The 27647-nt window shown below is 32.1% G+C and overlaps 1 protein-coding gene across 1 annotated transcript; it reads left to right on the forward strand.

The window, feature by feature from the left end:
• Positions 1–407: 407 nt before the first annotated feature.
• On the forward strand, positions 408–27448 carry LOC142318082 (cytochrome b5 reductase 4-like). Its single transcript, XM_075354609.1, has 6 exons — positions 408–465; positions 4714–5065; positions 16389–16701; positions 22221–22310; positions 23189–23359; positions 26406–27448. Exons 1-6 carry the CDS (start codon positions 436–438, stop codon positions 26464–26466), a joined length of 1017 nt encoding a protein of 338 aa, XP_075210724.1. The 5' UTR covers positions 408–435; the 3' UTR covers positions 26467–27448.
• Positions 27449–27647: the final 199 nt, after the last annotated feature.

The raw sequence follows: 27647 nt of genomic DNA on the forward strand, positions 1-27647 counted from the left end.
GGAACTGATTACCACAAAAACTTAATAATTAATTAATTTAATAATTAACACTGATGAGATTAATATCATTCTCAATAAATTTTACTACCCTGTGCTTAAATATTTTTATTGTTTCTTTAAGTTTCAATTAATAAAACATTTTGCATTCCTCAAGATTTTGAAAAGTAATTTGGTAGCCAATGTGTTCTGATCTAAAGGCTAATTTAGAATTACAATAATATTCTTCTCTGTAAAATACTGAAAACTGATGTAAAAAAAAAAACCCATAAAATGAGAAAGTTTCTTGTTCATTATAATTTCAGTCCTCTATGTAACAACTTAAACATCAAAAGTAGTATTTATTAACGATATAATTTCCACAATGGTAATTTTAATTTGCAGATGTACAGTAATTACAAAATGGAAGTAGTACAGTGCTATGAATATCTTATTTTTATGGTGAAAGCTCCAACTACAGTGCCAAAGGTGAGTTATTATTATTAAAATACTTTTTTTTTTCGTAGGAAGTGGGAAAATTTGTCTGAACCAAACGCCCAATAGCCCGCACATACTGAGTGAGTGGGGTTCACTGCCTATGCGGTGAGACCCACTCCCTCACGCAGGGTGGTGCTGGAATTGACGTAAATGCATAACATCAGCACCACCCGCGTTACAGGCACGCTTCTCATTTACATCAATATTTACATAACACATTCAGACACTATTTACACTCAGTAATTACAATTAATAATATATACAGTTCAGAATATATACACTGTAGCTATTCCGGCCTCGGACAACAGGAACGTGTCTCCCGGGAGCCATCGGTGACGACAATGCCGAGGCACCCCCGCTACCCGCCCCCGAAGGCTGGCGCCCACTGCTATCCTCAACCGACTTCTCCGTTCTCCGTCTCGTGGTCCTCCTCTATTAGTTTCTGTTGTAGCACCCTTTTAAATCACCGGGTCCACGCAGTCCATCCCTCACCGAAGGAGAGCATCAACCGCATGACGAGTTCAAATCGTTACGTGGTATCCCCTGCTTCCATCTGGGACAGACAAAGAAGGTGTGCTCCAGCGTATGCACGTCATCACAATACTGGCACAGTTCTGTGCGCTTCTTTCCGATCCTACAGAGGTAGACCCCGAACGATCCATGACCCGACAACCACTGCGCCGTCCAGAAGTCTACCTCTTCATGCAGTTTATTGACCCAGGCAGCTACCTCCAGGATCAAGGTGTGAGTGCCTCTCCTACGCACTCCGCCAACTATCCTGCCAGTCAGCCAGCAAGCGACCCCTCGCCTCCTCTCTAGCTCTATCTCTTCTCTCTTCGGCCAGCAGGTCCAACGGCGGCATACCAGCCACCACCAGTGAGGCATCCAATGATACCGTCCGGTAGAGCTGCGCCACTGTTATCGCCAGCCTCCTATATATGCCACTCAATCTCCGGGTATTTCTCACCACTCCAAAGGCCTCCCACCATACCGGTGCTGCATACAATGTCACCGATACCACGGTAGACGCCAGCATTCTGCGCTTGAATGTCCTAGGACCCCCGGCATTGACAATAATTCTCAGCAATGTCGAGGACATTCTTTCCGTCTTCATGGCCACTTGTTGCACGTAAAGTGAGAACCCCTTGACCTATGGAGTCACACTCCCAAGTATTTTGCCGCTTCCTTTGGGGCAATCATTTCTACATTGACTTAGACAGCAAAAGGGGGTATTCGCCACCTCCCCGTCATTGCTACAATTTCAATTTTCTTAGCCGACAGTTGTAGCCCCTGTATCTGAAGCCATGATTTGATCTTCTCAACGGTCCTTGTAGCTATTCTCACCACCTTCTCCAGCTCCTTCGCCGCCACTACTACCAACAAATCATCGGCGTATGCCACTAATTGTACTTTCGGCGACCACTCCTGCCGAAGGAGGTCGTCGTATACCACATTCCACAAGATAGGCCCTAAGATTGACCTCTGCGGTACCCCACGCTGTATGGGCACGACGATCTCCTCCACCTCTTCAGACGTGATACTCAAATTCCTTCTATTGAGGTACTCAACAAGTAAGGTGAAATGCCTCGCTCCTTCAACTGCCGCAAGAGAGATTTTAATCGAGGTACTCGATCGTGGTAGGATCCCGGGTGGCTAGGATTCCGGCTTAGGCATTGGATTGGTTGAAGGTGGCGCATTGGCATCGTGCCACGGTTATAATGGTATTGTTTGTGATTCGATTTGGGACTTCCGCTGATTGGGGTGACCGTGCTCCCGGGGTATGTTAACCCGTACGACCAGGAGTGTGGTTTTCCTTTGCCGGTGGCGTTCCTGATTGTGACTTGGTAATGCCATGCAAGACACCATGGTGGGACCGGGTGGGGGTGAGTGGTTTGTCCCCGGCTCCTGCGCGGACCGGAATGAGGTTGCGTTCCCCTTGTTAGGTGACTTAAACTTGTCGACTTATTTGGGTATAGGTCTGAATTTCTATGTTGTGTAAAACATAATTTTGATTGGTATGACTGTAACACTGATTTAACTTTAAACTCGTTCGGTTTCTGAGGCATTCACAGTCACGAACGGTGTTGTCAAATTTGTACTAAGTGCGGGGTTCGCGCTTCCGCGGTTTCGGTTAGTTAGTTTGAGGAAATCATGTTAGGTTGAATGTGAAGATGGCCGTTTGAGGCCTACGTGAAGGCGAAATTTGATTTGAATTTACTGATGCAAATGTCTGCCGAGGCATTTACATCGGTGGCATCCCGACCGAGGCCTGGCTGATGACTGTAAGATGTAATCAGTTTGAGGATCTAAAGACGACCTCCGGTATAGCCCCTCAGGGCTTGGAAAGGAGGGGGTTGTGTGGAGATCGGTAACGTCACAAGGTTACCGGTCTTTCCCCTACGGGGTTGGGATGTTGAAGTAGCGTAGCCACATTGACATTTACTCACATTGACAATCTTGCGCTGGAAGATTTTTTTCTATTTCCTCATATTTCGCATTTTCTGCCGAAATACTATCTTTTTTTATCGGTTGCGAGAAATTAATCTTCTTTCTTTAGCCATACAAGAATGAAGGACTCTGTTATATCAAACTTTCTGTCTGTAGCACGATTTCTTATTCCTATGTTTATGTAATAACACATAACTTTTCTGTAACAGTGAATGATGGAGTCTCTTTTTTTCAGTTGTATAAATCAAGTTTCAACTTACCAGAAATTAAAAAAGTGTATATCCTAGTACTTTCGGAGCTGTTACTCCATCTTCAGGGATTTTCTAAAAGATGTTAATTTAAATTCAAATCAGTAATCGTTTTTAAATTAAACTCTTGTAATTCGTACGTCAATAAGACAGTATATATATATATATATATATATATATATATATATATATTATATAAGACAGTATATATATTATAGATAATAGTCGCAAACATCTTACAAACATGATGTTACAATCTTATTGATACGAATTAATTTTATTCTTGACGACCGACTATTATGAACATAACAGTTTAATTTAAAAACGATTATTGATTTGAATTTAAATTAACATCTTTTAGAAAATCCCTGAGGATGGAGTAACAGCTTCGAAAATACTAGCATTTACACTTTTTAAATTGTTGGTAAGTGGAAACTTAATTTATACAATTGTATTAATACCTACGGTGCCAAATGCTTAGTAAGTTAACTCTTTTTTCACTCAATCAGTAGTTCTACTGTACTCGAAACTTTTACTGAATGGTCGTTATCATAGTGAAAACTGATCGTAAAATGATTAATAAAATTGTTTTCGTAGGAAGTAATAATAGGCTATGTGGGAGAAAACTGCAAGGATAGTTTCCTAAAAGTCTGGCGCCAAATCACAAGTAAGATTAATTTTTTAATCACCTATAACCAAGTTTTTTGTATTATTTAAATAATTTTCTTTCACTGAATGTATTCAAAACAGATCAGTATATTTTACAGTTCTTTATGGATTGATTAACATTTATTAGTTTAAAAACTACATAATTAGTAATGTAAAACCTAAAATCAATGTACAATGCGCAGGCAATTTTTACAACCATCATTCCAGACAAAATGGGCTGTTTCGTTAGTGGTGTGTACAGTAATAATATTTTCTGTTCCCATTATCAAAAAAAAAAAAACTTGCATTTGAGCCTTCTCTTAATAAGATTAAAATACAACAGAAGTTCCATTTGAGTGGAGCACTTGTGAACTGAAATTGCACTTTCTGGAAAAAATTCTTAAACGTAAAGGTATTTCATGAAGAAAGGGAAGTTCTTTCCTCATGAAACTTTTTAATCCTTGTTTGGGGCGTAAAAAGTGTAATAGTAATTGAGCTTCTCCCTGTTGTTTTTAAGATGAATATGAATGTAAATGAAATATACTTGTATACATTTCAACAATTTATCCTGTAAAAACATCTGGAGAAAACAAGCAATTTACTAGATTTGTAGACAATGCGTTGTACACAAAGTTCAAATGAATTTGACTGAACTGATAGCAAATGATTACATTTAACAGAAAGTCAAAAGAGAATAAATTAGTCTAAAGTACTAGAACGTTGTGAAAACCCTTAAATCTTTTATTATGAATCTTGTTTGCTCTTAGAATATTAATAACTAAAAAAGTAAATTAATTTAAAGTTTTTTTGTAAACATGTTACAATGTAACTGATAGAATGTCAACAAATTCTGTAGGAAATCAGTAAATTTATGTATTTTTTCTTATTTTTACAGCTTCACATTTACTTTATAAAAAATGACACATTCCAATTTCAGTATAATATTTTTGAAGCATTTACCTTTAAACTGAGAAGTGGTGTAATATGGCCTGGAGAAGTTGCATTAAATAACCATAGATTTTTTATGAAATTTTACAAAGTAAATAAAACCATCTGGAAAAAGCCACTGTATAAATCACTAAATTTAGAAAAACATCCAACAAGAATAAGAAAAATATGGAAAACAAAGGTAATAAATAAAAAACAACTTACACATGACACTTGCCTTTTATCAATACAAGTTCAAGAGCCTGGTTTCAACCATGTACCAGTTTGTTACCATGTTCCTATCGCAAAAAAAATTTTTGGTATGTATTAAAAGTAAGAATGTTTGATAAGAATTTTTTCAAGTATTACAAGTTTCAATCAACTTGTAATAGTTGCTGAATAGAATGACAGATGTAATCAAGGTTATTTAAAAAAATTTCAACTTAAAGAACTATTAAATCTCTAAATACTTGAAAATGTGTATTTGGAATATATCTTCAGAGCTACAATACCTTTATAACTAATAATTAAACGCTAATGAGTTTTTTATTAATGTTTCAAGTGTTACTCTTCTAATTGATTGTTAAATACACTGTGTCAGATTTGAAGTATAATTTTAATTGTTCAATCTTGAATAATAAAAATACAGTGTATAATTTTAACTAAATTTTTGCTATATTAGTAGCTTTCATCTACTACAGCTACAATTTGTATGTTACAATTAATAACTTTGTATGAGAGATCAGTTTCTATTAATTGTCTTGCAAAGGTTGGTTCTATTGTTATATGATGTATTTGCATGTGGTTTTAAACTATTGTATTACAGTTGAGAATCTTTTTTTGTAACTAGAAATTATTGAAATTTAAACACCAAAAATCAAAGAATTGAATTTTTATTTTGAGAATCAATATCTATTGTTTGATGTCTTTTTATTAAAAAATTATACTACTTAAAATTATATTTCACAAAACATTTCATAATGAAATTCAACCCATAATAGGTATGGTTAATTATTATTGTAATAAAATAAAGATAATTAAATGATTATTTAAAAATATATTATACTCTTAGTTAAAGCTTTGTACATTTTAACTGCTTTATAGATTTTTAATAACGTAGGAGTCTCAACAACAGAAGTTAATATGTTTTGTAAAGGTAAAGTTTGATGGTTTACATTATTTTTAACTAATGGAGTTTATTGATAAGACATATTTATTTATTATATTATTTCTCCCTTTTCAGAAGAATAATTATTAAAATAAAAACATAGTTGGTGTTTACATGTGCTGGTGTTTATAACAGATATTCGTGTAGTTTCAAAACTTTACTGAACATTCTTCTACAAGTTCTTAATTTTTTTTTTCAATGCTTATATACCCCAGAGATCTTCAGCTATTTTATTGGAGATGATAAAAGACCAAGATTGATATCAATAAAGCATCATCAGATAGTTTTTAGTAATGGCATGGGATTTAATAACCCCACTGATGACATGGATAATATTCATATCCATGTTGATAATATTATCAAGATAATTGACAGAATATTCTTGCTTTTATCATGAGAGCAACCAAACCATTAAAAGTCAATTGCTTTAAGAACTTTATATGGGGTCTTGGTAATACAGATAACATAAAATGTCAATTCAATTTTGTTCTCCCTACACACTGGTGCTAGAGTTTGAACAAAAATCATTTAAAGAAGATTTCTCTGATTTGTTTGTATATATCAAATCTACCTACATCAGGAATTTCCTATGGAGAATTATAAGACTTTTTAACAAAAACTAATTTACATGGACTAAAACTACTTTTATAATTTTTAAAGTTCCTAAAGCCTTAATTTAGAAAGTTATAGAAAGGGTAATAATTACTTTTTTGCCCATATGCATTTTACTATATCTTAGCTTTTTTAATAATGTCTTTATAATGCTTCTCAAAAATGTAACAGTATGAGCTTTACTTTATTGTTTTATAATGTATAAACTCTTTGAAGTTGAATTAACATAATAATAATAACTATGTAGGCCAAAAGCTACATTTCATTCTTTTTAAATAACTTCATTACAATATTATCATTATCTTAATATTTTGCATTTCTAGTCAGTAGCCTATTTTAGGCTTATGCAAATATTCATTTATGACTGCATTCTTATTTCTCTTTTGGTTTAAATACATTCATAACACAAACACACCATTTAAAAAAAATAATATTCAATAAAACCAACTGGAAAAAATATTTCAGTCAGTTAGAACACTATGTAATAGTTTTATTGTCTGTACTGTAACATACAGACAAAGAGCACATATGTTTGTTAACCCAGGGTAATCTGCCAATCTACTTATAATAAATAATATCCCACCCTACTAGACGGCATTTGCATGTGTGTCCGTCCCCCGCAGTTTAGCACCGGAATGTACCGATCACTAGCAGAAAATCTTGATTTGTTAGTACATGTCTCATGGTGGTCAGGTGTATACTTGTTATCCTTACTAATATTATAAATGTGATTGTGAATTTGTTTGTTACGCTTTCACGCAGAAACTACTCAACCGATCATCATGAAACTTCGTACACATATTCTCAAAGGTATTGCGAAGGACATAGGACACTTTCTTTGTAAAAAAAAAAATATATATATATTTTTTCAGAAGGGTAAAAAATTTATATTGGTAGGTATGATCGTCCGACAAAAAATTTGACCAAATTCAACGCCATTTGGCGTTCCAGTAAGTAAATGAAATAAAGTGTCGATCCAACACTGTAATACCGGCGGTCACTATTCAATTGAGTGTAGTGCTTCTGCTGTTTCGAATCCTTCTATATTTATTGTTATTCTTCTCACTTTTAAGCAATACTAAAACTTTTCCAGTTTTTGAGGTTAGGTGCCTGTTTATTGTTTTACTTCTAACGCTATTTTCAGTTTTTACTCTGTTTTTTTTTTTCTAAAATGCTTCGGAAGCGCAAATCTAACCTGTCCAGAGATTCATCACGAGCCCGGTCGGCAAAAGTTGCTCGAACTCAAAAATCTTGCGCTCACGCAGAACTAAGACGACAACAACAAGCGAGGCGACAATGTGCTTTGAGGGCTGGTGAAACAACTTCTCAGAGACAAGATAGGTTAGATGAGCAAGCTGAACGCCAAGCTACCTTAAGAGCAGCTGAAACGCCAATTCAAACACAAATTCGTTTAGAAATACAAGCTGAACAGCAGGCAGCTATAAGAGCAAGAGAAACTCCAGAACAATCGCAGGCGAGAAGAATCGTTCATGCAGAAATGCAAATCGCGGCCGTCAAAATTTCATGCGTAACAATTGGTCTGTATTTAATAATTCTGGATTTCAATATGATCTTTCACTTGAATACCATAATCATTCTTTAATTGGTATTGGCTCAATGAATAGAAAATGTCAGCATTGCGATACTTTGAAATGGAAAGATAAAACTGCTGGACTGTGCTGTTCCAGTGGTAAGGTTTCGCTTCCTTTACTTGGTGAACCAGAGGAGCCTTTGACAACTCTATATTTAAATGTTACAGATGAATCGAAGCATTTTTTTAAGTAAAATCAGAAAGTATAACTCTTGCTTCCAAATGACATCCTTTGGAGTAGATAGTGATAAGAATGCTCAGATTTTCACCAACTTTTACTGTACAAGGACAGATATATCATCAGATTGGATCACTTTTTCCAGCAGATAATGAACAGCATAAATTTTTGCAGGTGTATTTTATGGGTGATGAAGAAAATGAAATAAACCGTCGTTGTCAGTACATTGAAGGAGTCGAAAGAGTTACAGTATTGAAAATTCAACGAATGTTACACAGCCACAATTTGTTGGTAAATACCTTTAAAAGTGCAATAGAAAACTGGCCTCCAGATAATTACATAGTGGCCATTCATTCTGATCGGACTCTACGTGGCGAACATGAGAGGCGTTATAATGCGCCGATGATCAATGAAGTTGCTGTTTTGGTTACTGGTGAGCCATGCTCTCCACGGGACATAGTATTTCGGGCACATGATAATACGCTGAAACGCGTAGCCGATACTCATAAATTTTATGATGCTTTGCAGTACCTAATTTTCAGTAAAGGTGAGCCAGGATATCATTTCAATATTCCAGTCATTAATCCAACAACAAGACTGCCAGTTCCCAATAAAAAAATTTCCCGCATGGATTTTTATGCGTATCACATGATGCTTCGAGAGCACGACTTCATTCTCCTTTCGCGGTCAAGGCAACTCTTTCATCAATTCTTGGTAGATATGTATATTAAAGTAGAGAGCGAACGCCTTCGTTACATTTCTATAAACCAGACGAAATTACGAGCTGAAAATGACATTCATCTACAAGATCCGATTAGCGCAGACGGTAATATTAGACCTAACGACATAGGCAAGATGGTTATTCTGCCTTCTACTTTTGTGAACAGTCCCCGTTATCTGCATGAATACACTCAAGACGCTTTCGCTTATGTACGAACTTACGGCAGGCCTGACCTCTTTGTAACTTTTACCTGTAATCCTTCGTGGCAGGATGTAACTAAAGAGCTAATGCCCGGGCAAAAAGCCACTGATCGACATGACATAGTTGCTCGCGTATTTCGTTTAAAGGTTCACCGCGAGCGAAGCCGCGGGTAAAAGCTAGTATTATTATATAACGGTATATCGCAAATTTTCGATATATAAATAATACATTTTTTTTTATTAAGGTGATTGTTTTTCTTAATAAAATAATGAACTATAACCACTGATCTCTATACAACTGGATAATTGATCCTTACGGAGTAAAATACAATTAAGTGTTCAATATTTAAGCATACTCCAGCGCCGCAGAATGAACGGCTGGGAACTAAATAAAACCACTGTACGCTTGTGCGACTATAATCGTGATGGCAGGGATGTTTATTTTACTCAAGCCAGATAACCAAGAGACCAAAATGCTGGTCTCCGTGGCGCGAGTGGTAGCGTCTCGGCCGTTCATCCGGAGATCCTGAGTTAGAATTCTGGTCAGGCATGACATTCGGCATTTTCACACAAAAATATCATTCATCTCATCCTCTGAAGTAATACCTTACGGTGGTCTCGGAAAAAAAAAACCAAAAGAACGGTTATTTTCGCAACACAAGCAGAAATTTACAAACAGTTATAGAAAATTTATATAGAGATCAGATATATAGTTATGTAGATATCAGCGTTAAAAATACAAAATCAGAACACTTCTACTGCATCCATTTGAAACGTAGTTTTATCCCTACTCCTCTGCGTATGCGCCGTTTCATTTTATTTAGATCTGCTACTCATTTAGTAGCGCTAGTATATGCTTCAAATTTTACTAAATCCAATACGTGGGACCCCCTATCCAGTTATATAGAGATCGTGACTATAACCAAAACGTATGCACCGGAATGTACCGATCACTAGCGGAAAGTCCCTTCTCAATATTATCAATTTATAATTTAACTTCAATTATTTTTGGTTTTTTTGTCAACATTTTTGGTTTGCTTGGCATTTCTCCCGCTATCACCCCATTCGGTTGCCCTAAACCATAAGACCGAATGTCTGTGCCGCAAACGGTAACTGAGCCTCAAACTCTTTAGCGACCAGTATCCTAACATAACTCCTAGAGCTTACCTAGTAGCGTGAGCGGGGTAAGCTCCTAGAGCTTAACTAACAGCATCGACTTACGTGTTCCAACCGCTCAATAAAATGGGTAGGCGCATCCCGTCAACTACTAAAGATATATATGATATCCATAATAAAATGTATCCAACCCGCTTAGGCGCAGGCGTGGCAGCAACTGAGGAGAAAGAGACAGACTTCCTTACATTCTCTTCCACCCATTGAATGGATTTCTGGAGTTCGCCCAGAGCTTCACCCGTCACCGGTCTGAAAGCCCAAACTCCCTCCACAACCTGGTCGACCTTCCCTGTCATACAACTGAATCCAGGGCAAGGTTGGCGCCTTGGAGTCCCTCGTATTTTAATGCCAGACCAACAACCATCTTGCTACACTCACTTAAAAAGTAGTTGACTTCTGTCGAAAATCCAGTGCCACACGCGACTATTTCTTAGAGGAGACTTTGGACCATTTGGATCGCATCTCCTCGATTCGTCCGATACAGTTGGACCCGACGACGTGAATGTAGGAAGACTGAACTTGTAGAAGCAAATTGCTACTGTGCAGTAAACACAAGTTATACAGTACAGGACCTGAGGCCGAGAAGAGATAACTAATAGTTATTTATAGAAACAATAACTTTAGTTATATCAATTTTCATCAACAAAAAAAAAAAAATATTTGTACATAAGAGGTAATCAATTTTGGACACCTAATAATCCCATTTTGACACGCCACCTGCCAGGGCAACCTGCCCTCAGGGCCTAGCTGCAGAGGGTCGGCTTACGGTCTGCCTTTGCAGCTAGTATACATAATAAATATAAGAAAGAAATAATGAATAACCAAGGAGAAATAGAACCAGACCTAAAAGACAGAAAGATTATTTGGAAGGAGAATAGGAGAATTGTATGCTTCAAGTAACCATGAAAACCTAGATATCAGTGATGAAGAAATGAAGGGCCCAATCATTTTAAAAGAGAAGTAAAAAATTCTATCAACAAATTAAGATGCAGGAAAGCTAGAAAAAAAGTTGTGAAGAGTTATCAGCAAAGGTGTTAAAGGCCTTAGGAGAAGATGCAATAGATAGATTGACAAAACTTGGTAATAAAATCTATGAGAGTAGTCAGTGGCCAGAAGATTTCCTTAAATACTTATGATACCTTTGCCAAAGAAGAACAATTCCAAACATTGAAAGAATTACGGGACTATAAGTCTAATATCCCATGCCGCAAAAGCATTAACTAGAATAATACTGAGCAGAATGAAGGGAAAGATAGAGAGAATATTGGATGCAACCAGTTTGGCTGTAGAAAAGGAAAGAGAATGAGAGATGCAACAGGTTGTATGAGAGTTTTGATGAAGAGAATAATAAATACACATAAAGTTTTGTACACATATTTGATTGACTAGGAGTAAGCCTTTGTCATTAAATGAGATAAACTAATGAAAATCTTGAGGAAAATAGGATTGGATTGGAGGGATAGAAAATTCATTGAGGAATTATATATAAGACAAAGAGTAAATTTTTGAACAGAAGTAGAAGAAATAAATATGGTAAGAGGGACTAGGCTGGGATGCTGCATGTCACCAATCCTTTTTAACATTTATGAAGACCAATTAATTGAAGAAGCTTTGAGAGATATGGAAGGAGGGTGATTGTGTGACAGTAGGAGGAGAAAAAATAAGGACAATTACATATGCAAATGACCAAGTAGTATCGGTTAAACAGCAAATGAGGATAGAATAAGCAAAGTAAGAGAAAAATAAGGAATGAGAATAAATACTGATAAATCCAAAGTAATAAAAATATTGAGGGAATATGGTGGAACAAAGATTACCATTGAAGGGAAACAATTAGAATGCATTGGTTGGTAGTTTTATATACTTGGAATCACAATATTTGATGGAAGTTGTACAGAGGAAATTAGAAGCAGAACTGGAAATGGTAAAATGTATTTCAGTAAGATTAGAAATCTCCTTACAAAAAAAAGTATACCTATTGATCTGAGAAAGATATTTTCAAGTGTTTTGTTTGAAGTGTGCTATTGTATGGTGCAGAAATATGGACAATGAAGAAAAGAGAAACTCAATACTGGAAAGTGTTTGAATGTGTCTATGGAGAAAAGTGCTAGGTATCAACTAGCGAGAGAGAGTAACTAATGATCAGGCCTTAACAAATATAAATGAAAATAGGAGTATGATTAAGACAATACAAAAAAGAAAATCTAACTGGATAAGCCACAAACTAAGGCATGACTGTGTTCAAAAATTAATAGTTGAAGGAAAGATTGAGGGTGTGAGAGAAGAGAAAGAAGAATAGGAATGTTCAATGATTTGAAAGAGAGACAAGGATACTATAATTTAAAAGAAAAAGCTCAGGACAGACCCTCATGAAAAATGCAGTTTCTTGATACCTGTCAATAGACAGTTCCAATTAAGAAGAAGAATCTGCCAAACTAATGAACGAATCTGAAAAATTACTTCACTATTTAAAACCTAATTTCTTCCAGTGTGACACACATTGTAAAAAAATGAAAATTAAGTCACTTCTAAAACTCTCCTTCCTTTCAAACCCTTTTATAAAGATATGATTAACAGTGCATATCCTTTATCCGTAAAAATGAATACTGTCATAATTACTTTTTGTGGGGGCTAAAACTCATGTAACCTACATGCAGATATAAATTCCATGATATTCTAAAATGAGTGGGAAATTCTAGATTTGCAAGTGATAAGAATTAACTGATATAAAAACTATCCAATTGTTACTTGTAATTTTTGTGTCGATGGTGAGAATAATGATGTTTAATAACATAAAACAAAAACAAGGTTTTATACTGGTGGAAATACAATAGGGACACTGCTGCTGCCATCATTGAAGAATTCCATGCAAAATTTACTAATTCTCACTATAGACAAATTAACATTTGTGTAAGCTCAATATAAAATTTTAAAATAATGGAAACATTGGAGATGTTTTAAGACCAGGTACATCTACAAATATTTGCACTAAAAAAACAAACAACTTCTTGGGATATAGGACCCTCAAACATTCATCAAGAAGGTTTCTGCTGAGTTAGAAACACCTGGAAAAATTTACAAAAAATTCTGCAGGAACTGAAGTTTAAATGTTTCAACCAAGATTACTTAACATATTTTATGAAGATTATTTTCATAAAAGGTTATAATTTTGTGAGGAATTTTTTATTCATTATGAAGCATACTTTCATTGTTCTAGTTTAGTAAGGTGTTCTCATGAAGTGTGCTTCAGACTCAATTAATAATTGAAACTCAATCATAAATAATTGTGTATATTGGTCTGATTAAAATGATTGTGTATAATGAAGACGGAATTAATTAGTCTAGAGCTCATATTTAATATGAGATCGCAAAATAATAAAAAGTTGGGATGTTATTTCTTCATTATAAATGTTACAGGCACATATGTTGAGGTATTATGATCTATTCTTATTCCCAAGGTATTGAATTATCCTGGGTTTGACATCAGCTGTCCTTTTGTTTTTTTTCAGATGGCCTCTACATTATGCTCTTTAAAGATTACCCCAATCAAATTTTTCCTGAAATTATAGGATGCTGATGAGCAATTAAATGGCCACTTCTTTTTGTTATGGATTTTTTCAATAGACATGACATTATCTTCAAATCCAATCGACTTGAACCACCTCAAGTTGTTGATTGAAAATTAAGTTGATTTTGTAAATCAGAGCCAAGCTTTATTGAAAGAAATGTGTAATTCAGTGTTTCATTACGCAAGGATGACACTTTCAACACTTCCTCTGGTGTGTATTTGACATGTACTTTATAATTATTTTTTTAACTGTTTTCTTATTAAGAAATGAGCAGAGTGAGTTTTATACAAGGATTATTCATCTTACACTGTCCCAAACAATTATGTAACAAGAATCTCTTTCGAGAAACTAATTTGTCTTTTGTTTTTGACTCAGAAGTGGTATCATAATCATCATTCTATTTTGAAAATTATTTTATGCTATAACTGTTTAAGACCTCTTTTCATTTTCAGTTTTGTGTTTGCTAATAAAATAAGTAAAAGTACATAAATTTACTAATAACATAATTTGAAGTTACATAGGTGATATCAAAAGATGTAGGTATGTTATCAACACATAACAAACTATAACCGCTCCAAATGTGCCAAGAAAGATCATGAAAAAATTAAACAGAAGGGCTATTAAAATTATGCAATTGTTGAACAAAATGGAGTGGTTATAACCCACATTACTTCAGAAAAATAATAATTATACAATATAATAATTGTGCAAGTATGTTAAGAAACAAATAAAATTGGTTCTGAACAAAATAACAGTAACGAAGGTCAATTTATAAATATTCTATTACATATTTAACTATAAATAAATTGTGTACAGAAAGACCAGATTTTGTACCTTGAAAATTCATTCTGACTTTCTGAAGTAGTTCACAGATGTAAAATTATATTTTAGATAGAATTATAGATAGAGGTAAGAAATATTTAATAATTATTACAAGCTTAACAATTAATTATAATGTTTTTCCAAAGCATTCAGTATGATTTGATATTTTGAAAACAATATCAACTTGATATCCAGTGAAAATTGTCATCTAATAATGTGCCCAAAAATTGTACCCTAATTTTACATTTCATTCCATGAGAAAATAATTCTAATTTGAATTCCTGTAAATAATGATCCAGGGGCAAAAGTGTAATAGTGATGCTTTTGATGTTTGTAAGAAAATATTTTAGTTTCAAAGAATAATTTTGATAACAAATTTGAATGTTATTTTTTTAAAAGTTGATAAAAAAATATAAATTATATGACAACCAATTTCAACTAAAAACTGTCATTGCACATGAATTATTTAAATAATTTCCAGAAACTAAAGGAAATTAATTTTCTCATGAAAATTTAGGAGCTAGCTTAATAGAATTAATATTTAAAAATGTAAAGATTTTTTTAACGATGAAATAAACATTTAAGTCATCTTAAGCATGACACCATGCCAGATGCAGCAAGAAACTCCTTTTGAATTATTTTATTCATTTCATTATCTTATAATTAGCACTCTTGAAAGATAGCCCTCTTGAAAGAACTTAAATTCACAAAGAGATGTGTTATAATTTGTGTTTTTTTTAACCAAAATAAAAAATGAACTCCTGATTTTTTTTAAAAAATTACAGGTTGGTTACTAAACAAAAACACTTTTGGCTCTACTTTTGAATTTTTTAACAGATACATTTTCAAGATATTTTTGTGAAAATAAAAAACTTAAAATATGTAATGAACTAGAATAAACAGACTAATTCTTAAAAAGCAATATTTGAGCATGTTTGTGAAATTTGAAAATTATTCCAAAAATGTGATTACTTTCTGACAAATAATTAAAAACCCATTAGGAATGTCTTAAAAATTACTGAATTTTTTAATCAATTGAGCAGTCAAAAAATACATTAAAAGGAATAAGTTTTGATGGTGCTAGTAGAAAAATTCAAACTTATAAAACTAAGAGACAAACTAAAAGAAATGATTAAAACTAAGAGAAATGTATTAAATTACAAATAATTAAATGCTTTCTATAACATTATCAATAAATATTATTTTTTGTACTTATTTTAAAATTGTAGATATTTATAAAATAACAATTATATTTCTACAGTGTATGAATTTATAAATGAATTTTTGTGAAAAGTAGTGGAACATTTTTATATAATATGTGACCTTGTATTTAAGAACCACTCAATAAAACTAAGCAATTTCTCAGTTATATCCTAGGTTCACCCCTGAAACAAGTAAATGCAATTAAGGGAATTTTTTCAATCAGTAAGACTGATTAATCCTTGTTAGTCACAGGAATTTTCATTCACTACAAGATTCCATTTCCATATCCCATGCATAAGCTTCAAGATTATGCGATGATAACGAGAAAAAAAAAAGGAAAAATTATTACATAATGTAATGGAAAATTATCAATTTATTTTATTAATAACTTTTTGTTTTGCTGTAGAGAAACACGTAGAAATGCTGTTTGATCCTGTTCCATTGCTCCCTATGGAATCTCTTAAAGTTCCGAATCCTTATCCAGGATACTGGTTCAGAACAGACAGAGAAATACACCTATTGGTAAAATCATGTACAGATAAGAAAATAAATCATTGGCTTTATAGACGAAAGGTTGGTGATGGAATATTCATGGGCAATCCTAAAGGTGATTTTGATCCAACACCATTACTGCAAATGAAGAAAGTATACTTATTTGCTGCTGGCAGTGGGTTTTCAGTTATTTTATCAATCCTGGTTTGGATATTACAGCAAGATAGGTAATATTTTTATATGTATGATTTTTTTAATATATGAAAATTATTCGTAAGTATTTTTATCATAGTAGATAATAGTTTTATAAACATCAAGCAAGAGTAATTGTTTTATTATAATTATTACAAAGAAGAGAAGAAAATGTATATATTGTTCTCTCCTTCATAAATAGATTTATACATTAATTGCTTTAAACATAAGTAACAATATTGCACTTATGTTATTTATACAAATTTTTTGCATAGTTCTACACAAGAAGATTGACTTTTCATTATTTTATTTTGTTCCCTTTTGAAAAACTATCATTCTAATCTAAAATTTTACAAAAAAAATCCTCTCATCCATAAAAGATAATTTCACATCAAGGAAGCATTCCAATAAATAAAAAAAAAAAAAAGTATCAACTCACTCACCACTGTGACTTGCTGTATAAGCATGTATGAAAAATATGAAACAGTCAATAAAACAAATTTTTTTTCGATCTTAAACTGTAATTCAAGAACAACTCAACCAATCTACATAAAATTTTCACATGTACAACTTCATATACACTACTACAGCAAAATCTAATGAAATTATTGATTTAAATTAGTTATGGAGAATTTTGAACCACAAAATGTTATACGTAGACCTGTATAAATATATATATATATATAAAACTTGGTTTTAAGTAAATTATATTTTCGTACACCTCACACTTCAAAACGTAAAGAAAGTTATTTTCTTTGTGTTATAAAAGTACACCCCTCACTCATAGTATACGACTGAAAGTAATACTGTACTTTTCTTCGAAAAGTCCATAAAAACAATAGGTACCATACAAGTCATCTCATTTGCACAAGAGACAATCTGTAAAAACAAACTGGAAAAGTCAAAATTGCTGGCACTGTATTCTAAACTGGGAACTGAAACTTACTTATCCAGTACAGTTATTAAGTAAAAGTGGTCATGTAAAAGAGATTACAAAAACATTTAATATTTAAAGTTCTGAAACAAATGTTGCAGATGGAAAATAGAAATAGATGATTATAAAAGATTAAAAAAAATATATATTGTATGTACAAAAAATGATAAACATGATAGGAAATAAAATGAAAAGAAATTTGATCTTCAAATAAATGAACAGTAAAATTAATCAGATGAAATACTTTAAAGTAAATTTTAAAATCTATCCGCCAAAACTTTTACAAATTATTGGAATTCTTATATAAAAAATAAGCAAAAGAAAGAACAATTAAATATGGTTTGAATAAAGATTTCAGAAAAAACTGAATTTTTATGAAAGTGTATAAACAATTTGTCTATTAGTGTCATCAGTACATGACAATTTGAAAAAAATGATATAATTTAAAATGTTGTAGCCACTTAAGTCTAGAGAAACCATTTCTCGAGATCAAAAATAATGCTGTTTTCCTTTTACTTCACCTTTCAACAGATGTATAAACATAACTTACTTAAGATAGACTGACAGATGTGTTTTTTTCATTCTAAGATACTTTTAATTTTATTCCTATACTTTATAAGGAAAGTCACACAGATTATTAATTTTATTAAAAAGATGGTAATATATATTAAAACTAACTCATTAGAAATATTAAGTCATTTAATAATGTAGTAAATTATTACAATATTTTTAAAAAAAGTAAAACTCAGTAATGGGAAGCAACAATGAAGAATTTACCTTATAAATTTAATTCGTTGTTTATGCATATGACATGCATATTTTATACATTATTACCAGGAAGCAATTGTTTCATTGTAATAGGGTAGAATGGTATGTTTTTTTTGTTTTTTTTTTTTTAGCTTTTTGTGCCTCATTATCCCCCAGTGAGAAGTTATAGAAATTTTGGAGGGACATGAAATTTTTAAGACGTGATGCATAAATACATTTGTGGTTAGTATTTGTCTATAAATGAAAAATTTAAAGACAAAAACAATGTAATCTCCATCAAACAATTAAAAGCTAAAAATCATCTAATAATGATTTTATCATTATTTATCATCTGGGTAATGTTTTTTCAGTCAGTTGTAATATTGCTTTTATTAATTATTTTGTTAATAGCTTTTTAAGAAATATTTACCTAGTAGACACATTTATAAAAGTAACGAGGTGTTTATAAAAAATATAAGTTATACTTATAAAAGCAATTGTACTTTATAATTTTACATTCAGTAAAGCGAGCATGTTTAGTTTGTTGTGGATATTAGGAACCCCTTCTTTCTTAAATGAAACACTTCTTAAGGATTTACAAGTATTTTTGTTAACCCACTCTAATGTTTCTTTCTTCCCAAAAAAAATTGTTAAATTCTGATTTTAGTACTATAAAGCTACACTAATAAAATAAAATAGAAATAGGCATCAAAATTAGTATAATTTTTAAGAAAAATCTTAAATAGGATTGAATTTGTTGCATGTTAAAAACTGAAGGGGAACATTTGGAGTTAATAAAATAGTTATTATGTTAATAATAATAATTCTGCTGGAGAATATTATCAAACAGTTTTCCAGTTGAACAGTTTGTGATTCAGCTGGTTACTTCCACATCCCACAAAATTCCAAATACAGGAAATTTTGTGTTTTATAAGACCCTGAACTGTTCTTTGGTAAAGGAAGAGTTTGTTCATACAGGTAGCTGGAACCTGTTCTTGGCTGGCTCTGTAATTTCTAGAGTTAATCAACTTTTTGTTGTTGATATGTTTAAGCAGATAAGTGAAAAGTGATTATTTAATAATGTTCTTTACCCATTCTGGATAAAATTTCTTGATCTTCCAAATAATTTTTAGATAGGATGGAAACCTAATAAGGTTTCCCACAACCAATAAGGGATCTTGAGTTACAGTTTTGATTAACCCACAGAGTTGGTCTTGTGAAGAACGCATCTTCCCAATCAGCTGATTTGGAAGTTGAGAGTTCCAGCTTTCAAGTCCTACTTAAGCCATTTTTACATGGATTTTAATACTAGATCGTTGATACCAGTGTTCTTTGGTGGTTGGTTTTCAATTAACCACACATCTCAGGAATGGTTGATCTGAGAATGTGCAAGACTACACTTCATTTACACTCATACATATCATCCTCATTCATCCTCTGAAGTATTATCTGAACGGTAGTTACAGGAGGCTAAACAGGAAAAAGGCAGGAGTTACAGTTTTGATGGGATTGATTTGCATCATGCTGGGATTTCTTCATGATTAAGTTGTTTTCCACACCAATACACTGTTACTTCTTCTTATCCTAGGTCACATTCTATTCATTTTGGATTCTGTAAGGGTAGTTTTGATCCTTTAATATTAGAAGATTAATTTACTTAATGTTGAAGCATATGAATTGTTTTGTCCCCTTTCATACTTCGGCAGTGCGACAATGTCAGTTAGAATTCAGCAGAGATGAGACACTGGTTTTCATTCTAATAACATCAAAATCTACGCTGTAAGCAGTGGGTCTACACTTGTTTTAAGTATGATAGCATGCCGACCTCTGTGGCGCAAGTGGTAGCATCTCGGCCTTTCATACGGAGCTCCCAGATTCGAATCCCGGCCAGACATAGCATTTTCACACGCTAAAAAATTGTCATTCATCTTATCCTCTGAAGCAATACCTAATGGTGGTCCGGAGGTTAAAAAAAAAAATATATATATATATAAATATTATAGCTATATATATAAGTATTATGGTACAAATAGAAATTGAAAATTTTATAGCATAAATAGAAAATACGTTGCTGTTACGTTTGATTAGTATTTGTAAACTTAATAACATATCACTGTTAAGTGTAAGTACTGCTCTCCATTGAGCATTGGAAATAAGAAAAAGGGGCTATGAGATTGTCACTAAAAAGACGGTACCATATTTTAAATGAAAATGTGTGTTGGGAATGACTTATAGCAGTCTCATGGAATTTTCTTCTGTTCAAGTGTGTGTTTCAATAATTTACAAAGGCATTTCTTGTAAAACAGTATTCATACTAATTAGAATATTACTTAGAAAATCGGAATGATGTTCACATTTTCTAATTAACCACCAACAGAATTTCATTTGTTTATCAGAATCAGGTAGTAATAACTCTTGTATGCCTTGTAAGCCTTGTATGGATTGGGTAAAATTATTGCTCCCATATGTTTGTCACATACTTGATTGTGAAACATGAGAACAATGTGACCTTGTCTGGTGCTTGAGGTGGGAGATAATTGTACGGCACTCAATATTGCTTCTTCAGCATCAGCATTTCTTACAAAAAGTTCATGACCAGCATCAAATTGTTATAGTTTAATCAAACTTGCCTCTTCAAACATTCAAATATGAATTCTACAAATGAGAATTCAAATGTTTGACACTAAACTTAATTGTTAATCAGCTGTTATTGCCATGCTGTTATTGGATGTCTAATTATACAGCCCACCAATTTAGCTCATCTCATTTAAACTTTTACCACCAATATCAAAATAAATAAGGAAAAACTGAAATTAATGCAACGTCCATTAATCTTGTATTAATCATAAGTAGGAAGTTATGATTAACACTTAGATAACAAAATATGATACCAAACAATGAATAAAAATTTTTGTCTGTAAAACAGTAAAATTGATATTTATAGAGACACTATTATTTTTATAAAAAATTTGTCACTTTCTTTGGTTGGAATAAATATATAAAATTAAAATATTGAAATCAGCTTGAAAAAAAAACTAAAAAAGAGTATACTTATTCAATTTTTCTTTACATTTCAGTTTTTTTCATAAATTATAAATGAAAGACAGCTGTTTACAAAAAAAAAGAAAAGATCTGTGTGAAAGGCACATCGTGATAAAAATAAATAGGGAATGCAGAGAAATGATATAAGGGACTGCTAAAGAGCACAACTAAGACTCACTGGAAAATGGGTATATTGTTACTTTTTAACTAAGATTTTCCAAGTTTTTTTCTTACATTTCTGTGCAACAATACTCTTACGTACAAAACTTATAGTTTTTCCAGGTAATGTAGGCAGAAGATCACCTAACTTATTACTAACTAAAAATTATTACCTAAACCTATTACTTGGCCTAGAAGAACTTTCTACAAAATAAAAGAATTTTAGAAGATAGTCAATTCAGTAAAGATTATCAATTGAAGACTTCAAGATCTATCGATTGAACTTCCTATATTATTGATGTCGAGTGATCAAAGTTAGGAAGTCAGAAGATGTCAAAATTCAAGCATGGGCTAGCATGAGCAATGGGCTTTCATACAGGAAATTTTCTTTCATAAAAATCTGACTTAAAAATTGAAACATTTTAAAAAAAAATTTGTGTTGAGTGAAGTATTTGATATCAGTAAAAGAGACAAATATTTTAATAAGTATTTAATATAATTAATAACTAATTTAATTAAATGTTCAAACAAAACAGATATTTGTTAGAGATGAACATTGATAATTAGATGGTAAAATTAATAAAAGAAACATAGAGATTAATAGATTTGTTCAGAACAGAATAATTTTTTTTTTAGTACACGATTTTTATTTATAAAATAAATTTTTTCCAGAGGTATCAAAGTGAAGCTGTTTTACTTTAATCGATATGAGAGGGATATCATATGGAGAAATGAGTTAAATGCACTTCAAGAAAAGTTCCTGTAAGTAATAATTCATAATTTGGTAATCATTTTTTTCTTTTTTTAATAAATAAATAGCCTACTATTATGACAATGCTGAACATCTTCCTAAATCTTCATTTATCTTCACTTGTTTCCACATTATCGATTAGCTTTTAGATAATTACCTTCATCGATGGTAACAAATAAAATTTTTTTTTTTTTGTCTTCAGTCATTTGACTGGTTTGATGTAGCTCTCCAAGATTCCCTATCTAGTGCTAGTCGTTTCATTTCAGTATACCCTCTACATCCTACATCCCTAACAATTTGTTTTACATATTCCAAACGTGGCCTGCCTACACAATTTTTCCCTTCTACCTGTCCTTCCAATATTAAAGCGACTATTCCAGGATGCCTTAGTATGTGGCCTATAAGTCTTCTTTTAACTATATTTTTCCAAATGCTTCTTTCTTCATCTATTTGTCGCAATAACTCTTCATTTGTCACTTTATCCACCCATCTGATTTTTAACATTCTGCTATAGCACCCCATTTCAAACCACTAATAAAATACTACTTTCAAACTGTTCTCTCTGAAGACTAAAGAAACCACTCACTCACTAAATAGTGGTCCGTCCATTTAATTGTGAGTTTTATTATGGCCAAAGAGTTTGCCATAAACTTTTCACCAATAGTTAAGAAATTTTCTACTTCTCAATTTAATAGTAATGTTCTTAAACAAATGGCTTTAATATTTAGATATTTTTCTAATTCTTCTTAAATAGAGAAAATAATTATGTTTAATTTACTAAGTGTATTTCACTGAAACTTTAATATAATAAAAAATTAAGTTTTAAATAAATCATGATATTTTGCAGACCTCTCATTTTCTATTTAATTTTGCAGTATTTGTGTTTCAGATTTCAAGTCGAGTATATATTATCTCAACCAGAAAAAAATAATTGGTCCGGTAGAAGGGGAAGAATAAACCTTGAAATGCTGAAAGATATGATAGAACCTTATGAAAAAAAAAAAAAAGATACATTTTTTGTTTTGTCTGGATCTCCACTGTTTTCATACACTATTGCATAGTAAATAACATTTTATTTAATTTTAAATTAAATTTTTTTATGGAGTTTTGTAAGTGAATCGGATAAGTTTGTCATAAATTTGTATAATAAAGAATTCTTATGATATGAAATATGAATCAGTATCACTATCATTAGATACATATTACATCAGACATATTGGTGCTACTTACACAAACAAGAACAGGGACATCTTTCAAAATATGGATAGAGGCCAATTATTATCAAGCTATTGAAATTAATGAATATGTAAAACATGAATTAAATGTTTGCATTCATATAAATAACTTATTTTACTAGGATTTGAGCCTCAGAATATTCACCTTCAATAATCAGCTGTTAAACAACTGATTTTTCACAACAATTTTACCATTTTACCAATCTGGTGGGTCAGATAATGATTAATGTAATAATTTTAAGATACAATGAAATTAAGGTAAAAATATAAAATTTATATGTATATCTTTAGAACCAGTTTTGTTATATCACTTGTTTTAAAAATATCTATGATTTAACTATCATTATAACTGATAAACTTTGTCAACTGAATCCATGAAACTGTTTCAGAATTTTCCATACCTGTTTATTTATTCTATATTATTTATAAAAGTATACACTGAATGTGTAGAAACAAAGTGAATGTATACAAGTGAAACATTACTTGAAGAAGGCATTAATTATTATTTAATGTCTATTAATGACATTAATAAATTCTAAAAAAAAAAATCAAGTTACTTTCTCCACATTAGTTTGAAGTAAAGGCTATTTTTCATTTATTTTTCACTGTCATGGACCAATTTCATTGTAATCTGGGTAGGTTTGAGTACAGGTAATATGTTTATTTATTTATGAAAGATGATAGTTGGTTGAATGTGCTCCTTAGATATAAGAAAAAAAAAATTTAATAACTGTTAAAACCTGTAACATACTACTGGATAGCATCCATTAGTTTAGCTTAAGAAGAAGCAAACCAAAAAATAATAATATATTCTTGAATAGAAAATATACAAAGAAAAATTTTAGTTACTTATTTATTTTTTTTTATTAATATACGTATATATAAGTGTTTATAAAAGAACTCTTTTGTTCCAAACAATCGTAATGAAATAATGGAATCAGTTAAAAGCAACCGGTTTTCATATTCAGGTTCGTTATATTAATAAGTTTTTCATCGCAAATATTCGTCGCGGTTGGTCCACTGTGTGATCTTCACTGGGTATCCGGTTGACAGTCTCACTCTCTGTCATGACAACACCGCAGCTAAAAGTTCAGTCCGTGATTTGGTTGATCGAATCAAAAAGGTTATTACAGTTCGCGTAATTAGCGACGTGAATATGGAGGTGCCATGCCTATGAATAAAACAATATTCCAATTTTTTTTTTTTTTTATCTTCAGTCATTTGACTGGTTTGATGCAGCTCTCCAAGATTCCCTATCTAGTGCTAGTCGTTTCATTTCAGTATACCCTCTACATCCTACATCCCTAACAATTTGTTTTACATATTCCAAACGTGGCCTGCCTACACTATTTTTTCCTTCTACCTGTCCTTCCAATATTAAAGCGACTATTCCAGGATGCCTTAGTATGTGGCCTATAAGTCTGTCTCTTCTTTTAACTATATTTTTCCAAACGCTTCTTTCTTCATCTGTTTGCCGAAATACATCTTCATTTGTCACTTTATCCACCCGTCTGATTTTTAACATTCTCCTATAGCACCGCATTTCTAAAGCTTCTAATCTTTTCTTCTCAGATACTCCGATCGTCCAAGTTTCACTTCCATATAAAGCGACACTCCAAACATATACTTTCAAAAATCTTTTCCTGACATTTAAATTAATTTTTGATGTAAACAAATTATATTTCTTACTGAAGGCTCGTTTCGTTTGTGCTATTCGGCATTTTATATCGCTCCTGCTTCGTCCAGGAATATTCCAATAGTTTAATGAATTTAAAAGAACAGGCAGTTTCGTAAAGGGGAAGTCACCAGGCAGGCCCACCGTACCTAAAAAGAATGCGGAACAGATCCGAGCATCTTATACGAGTAGCCCTAAAAAGTCATTAGCAAGGCGAAGTTTAGTTAGGAAAACCTAAATCTACAGTGTACAAAGTATTGAGTAAGGGACTTAGAATTCGTGCGTATAATGTACAACGTTTACGTGAAATCAAACCATATGACAAAGTGAAAAGATGGAGTTTGCAACTTAAATGATTAGAACATTGTTGAAAATACTACCTGAAAAATAACATGTTTTCAGCTGAGGCGACATTCCACATTAATGGGTCAGTAAATTGTCGTAATAGCAGGTTTTGGGGATCAGAGCCACCCCATGAAATTATCGAACATTAGCGTGACTTTCCTAAAGTCAATGTTTGGTGTGAACTGATGAATGAGCTTATTATAGGCCCGTTCATTTTTGTACAAAACATTTTTGTACTTTCTGTGATGTGCTCAAAACTTAAGTCTTTCCAAAGATTGACCACATTGAAGAAGAAAAAGAATTAATTTTCTATCAGCTATACGGCGCTCCGCCGCATTACAGCAACCGAATCCGTGCTGCATTAAAGATTCGGTTTCAAAATAGGTGGATTGGAAGAGGAGGGCCGATCGCATGGCCATCAAGAAGCCCAGACATGACCCCACTAGATTCCTTTTTGTCGGGGCATGTGAAAAACATTGTTTATTCAGAGAAAATCTGTGATATCAATCATCTACGGTAGATGATTGTAGCGGCAATAGCATACATTATACCCGACATGCTGGCGAGTGCGTGGAAAGTGCTGGAATACCGTCTGGACGTGTGCAAGCAGGACAAGGAATGGTACACATACCGAAGTGTATTAAATACAAAACAAATTCAGAATTTTCCCTTAGAATATAAGCTCATGTAAGTAATACTTTAAAGTATTACTTTAAAGCATCATATTTAAATATGATGCTCTTTAAATAATAGTGAAACCGAGAAGTATTTTTATAAACGCTCTGTATTTAGCGTACTATGAGTATAATTATTATTATTGCCCAATATTAATTTTTGTTCCTTTTTTTCAGTAATCTCACAACGCTGCTTGGTTATCCAGCGCTTCATGTACATAAATTCGCGAGATCTTGAAAAAAGTAGAGATTTGATCTTTCATTCACATCGACTGATATAATTTTTTGAGCAAAAGCATGAGTTAAAAATTCTAATACGGTAAAGTAATGATTTGTGGAGAATAAGACACTATGAGCGAATTAACTTATCTCAAATGAAAATAAAATGTCTTAACCATCTACAGAAGATCATTAGAAATAAAGAAAAAAGTCAGATTATTATCCATATTATTATTATTATTATCTATAGATATCAGTTATTACTCTCTCTCTCACACTCCCGCTCTCTCTCTCTCTCTCTATACGTATATTTGAATTGCATTGAACTAACAAGGGAATTAATTTGGAGTAGCTAGTATCCATTTTATTATTATTTTTGTCGAACTACATATATTTTGAATTGGCTGAATGTTATTTTCAAAAATTAAATGAATCAAATATTAAATAAAAAATAATTACATAATTTTCTGTTGTAGAAAATAATAATAGTTATTAGGTAATTAATCAATCGAAATGAGGAGTCCTGTTAACTAAACCTTTTGGCTTTGCTTCTGTTAATGTGTTTATGATGCAGTTAAGAACCATGTTGTCTACTGATTTTTATGAAAATTTTCTGTATATTTCTTTAGTGTTGTTGGCGAAAATATGTTTTTTTTTTTCATAAAATAGTTTGTTTCAAAATAGCCACTGTAATCATGCTTAGATGGAAGAAAAGGAGTGGTGCGATAAAAAGACTTTGCTGCCAAAATATTGAACATGTGGTTTCTCTTATACATATGATGTGCTGACAAATGAAGGCTTTCACAATATTTTATCCCTTATTCAGCGACTATTTACAACACCATATTAACTTTGTGTGTTTACTCGTTTTTATCACCTAATATTATAATTCCAATTCATTACATTTCCTTTATTCAGTTACAAAAGAATATGATTTTTTGTAATTCTTTACCTAATTGCATCTTGTATAAACTTAATATAAAGATAAAGTTAGATATAAAATTCTTGTACGCATTTTTTAAATTTTAAAAAATTATATTTTTATAAGTTAATACAAAAATAAATTTGTGTATTTTTTGAACATTTATTCCAGCGATTAAATTCCTTTTTAATTCCAAGAACTTACTGTGTTAAAAGTTAGGTACTATATTCCAGATATATAAATCTTCAGATATAAGTGCAGCTTCCTTAACTAGATGG

This window comes from Lycorma delicatula, chromosome 1, assembly GCF_047948215.1.
Source record: "Lycorma delicatula isolate Av1 chromosome 1, ASM4794821v1, whole genome shotgun sequence".
NCBI lineage: Eukaryota > Metazoa > Arthropoda > Insecta > Hemiptera > Fulgoridae > Lycorma > Lycorma delicatula.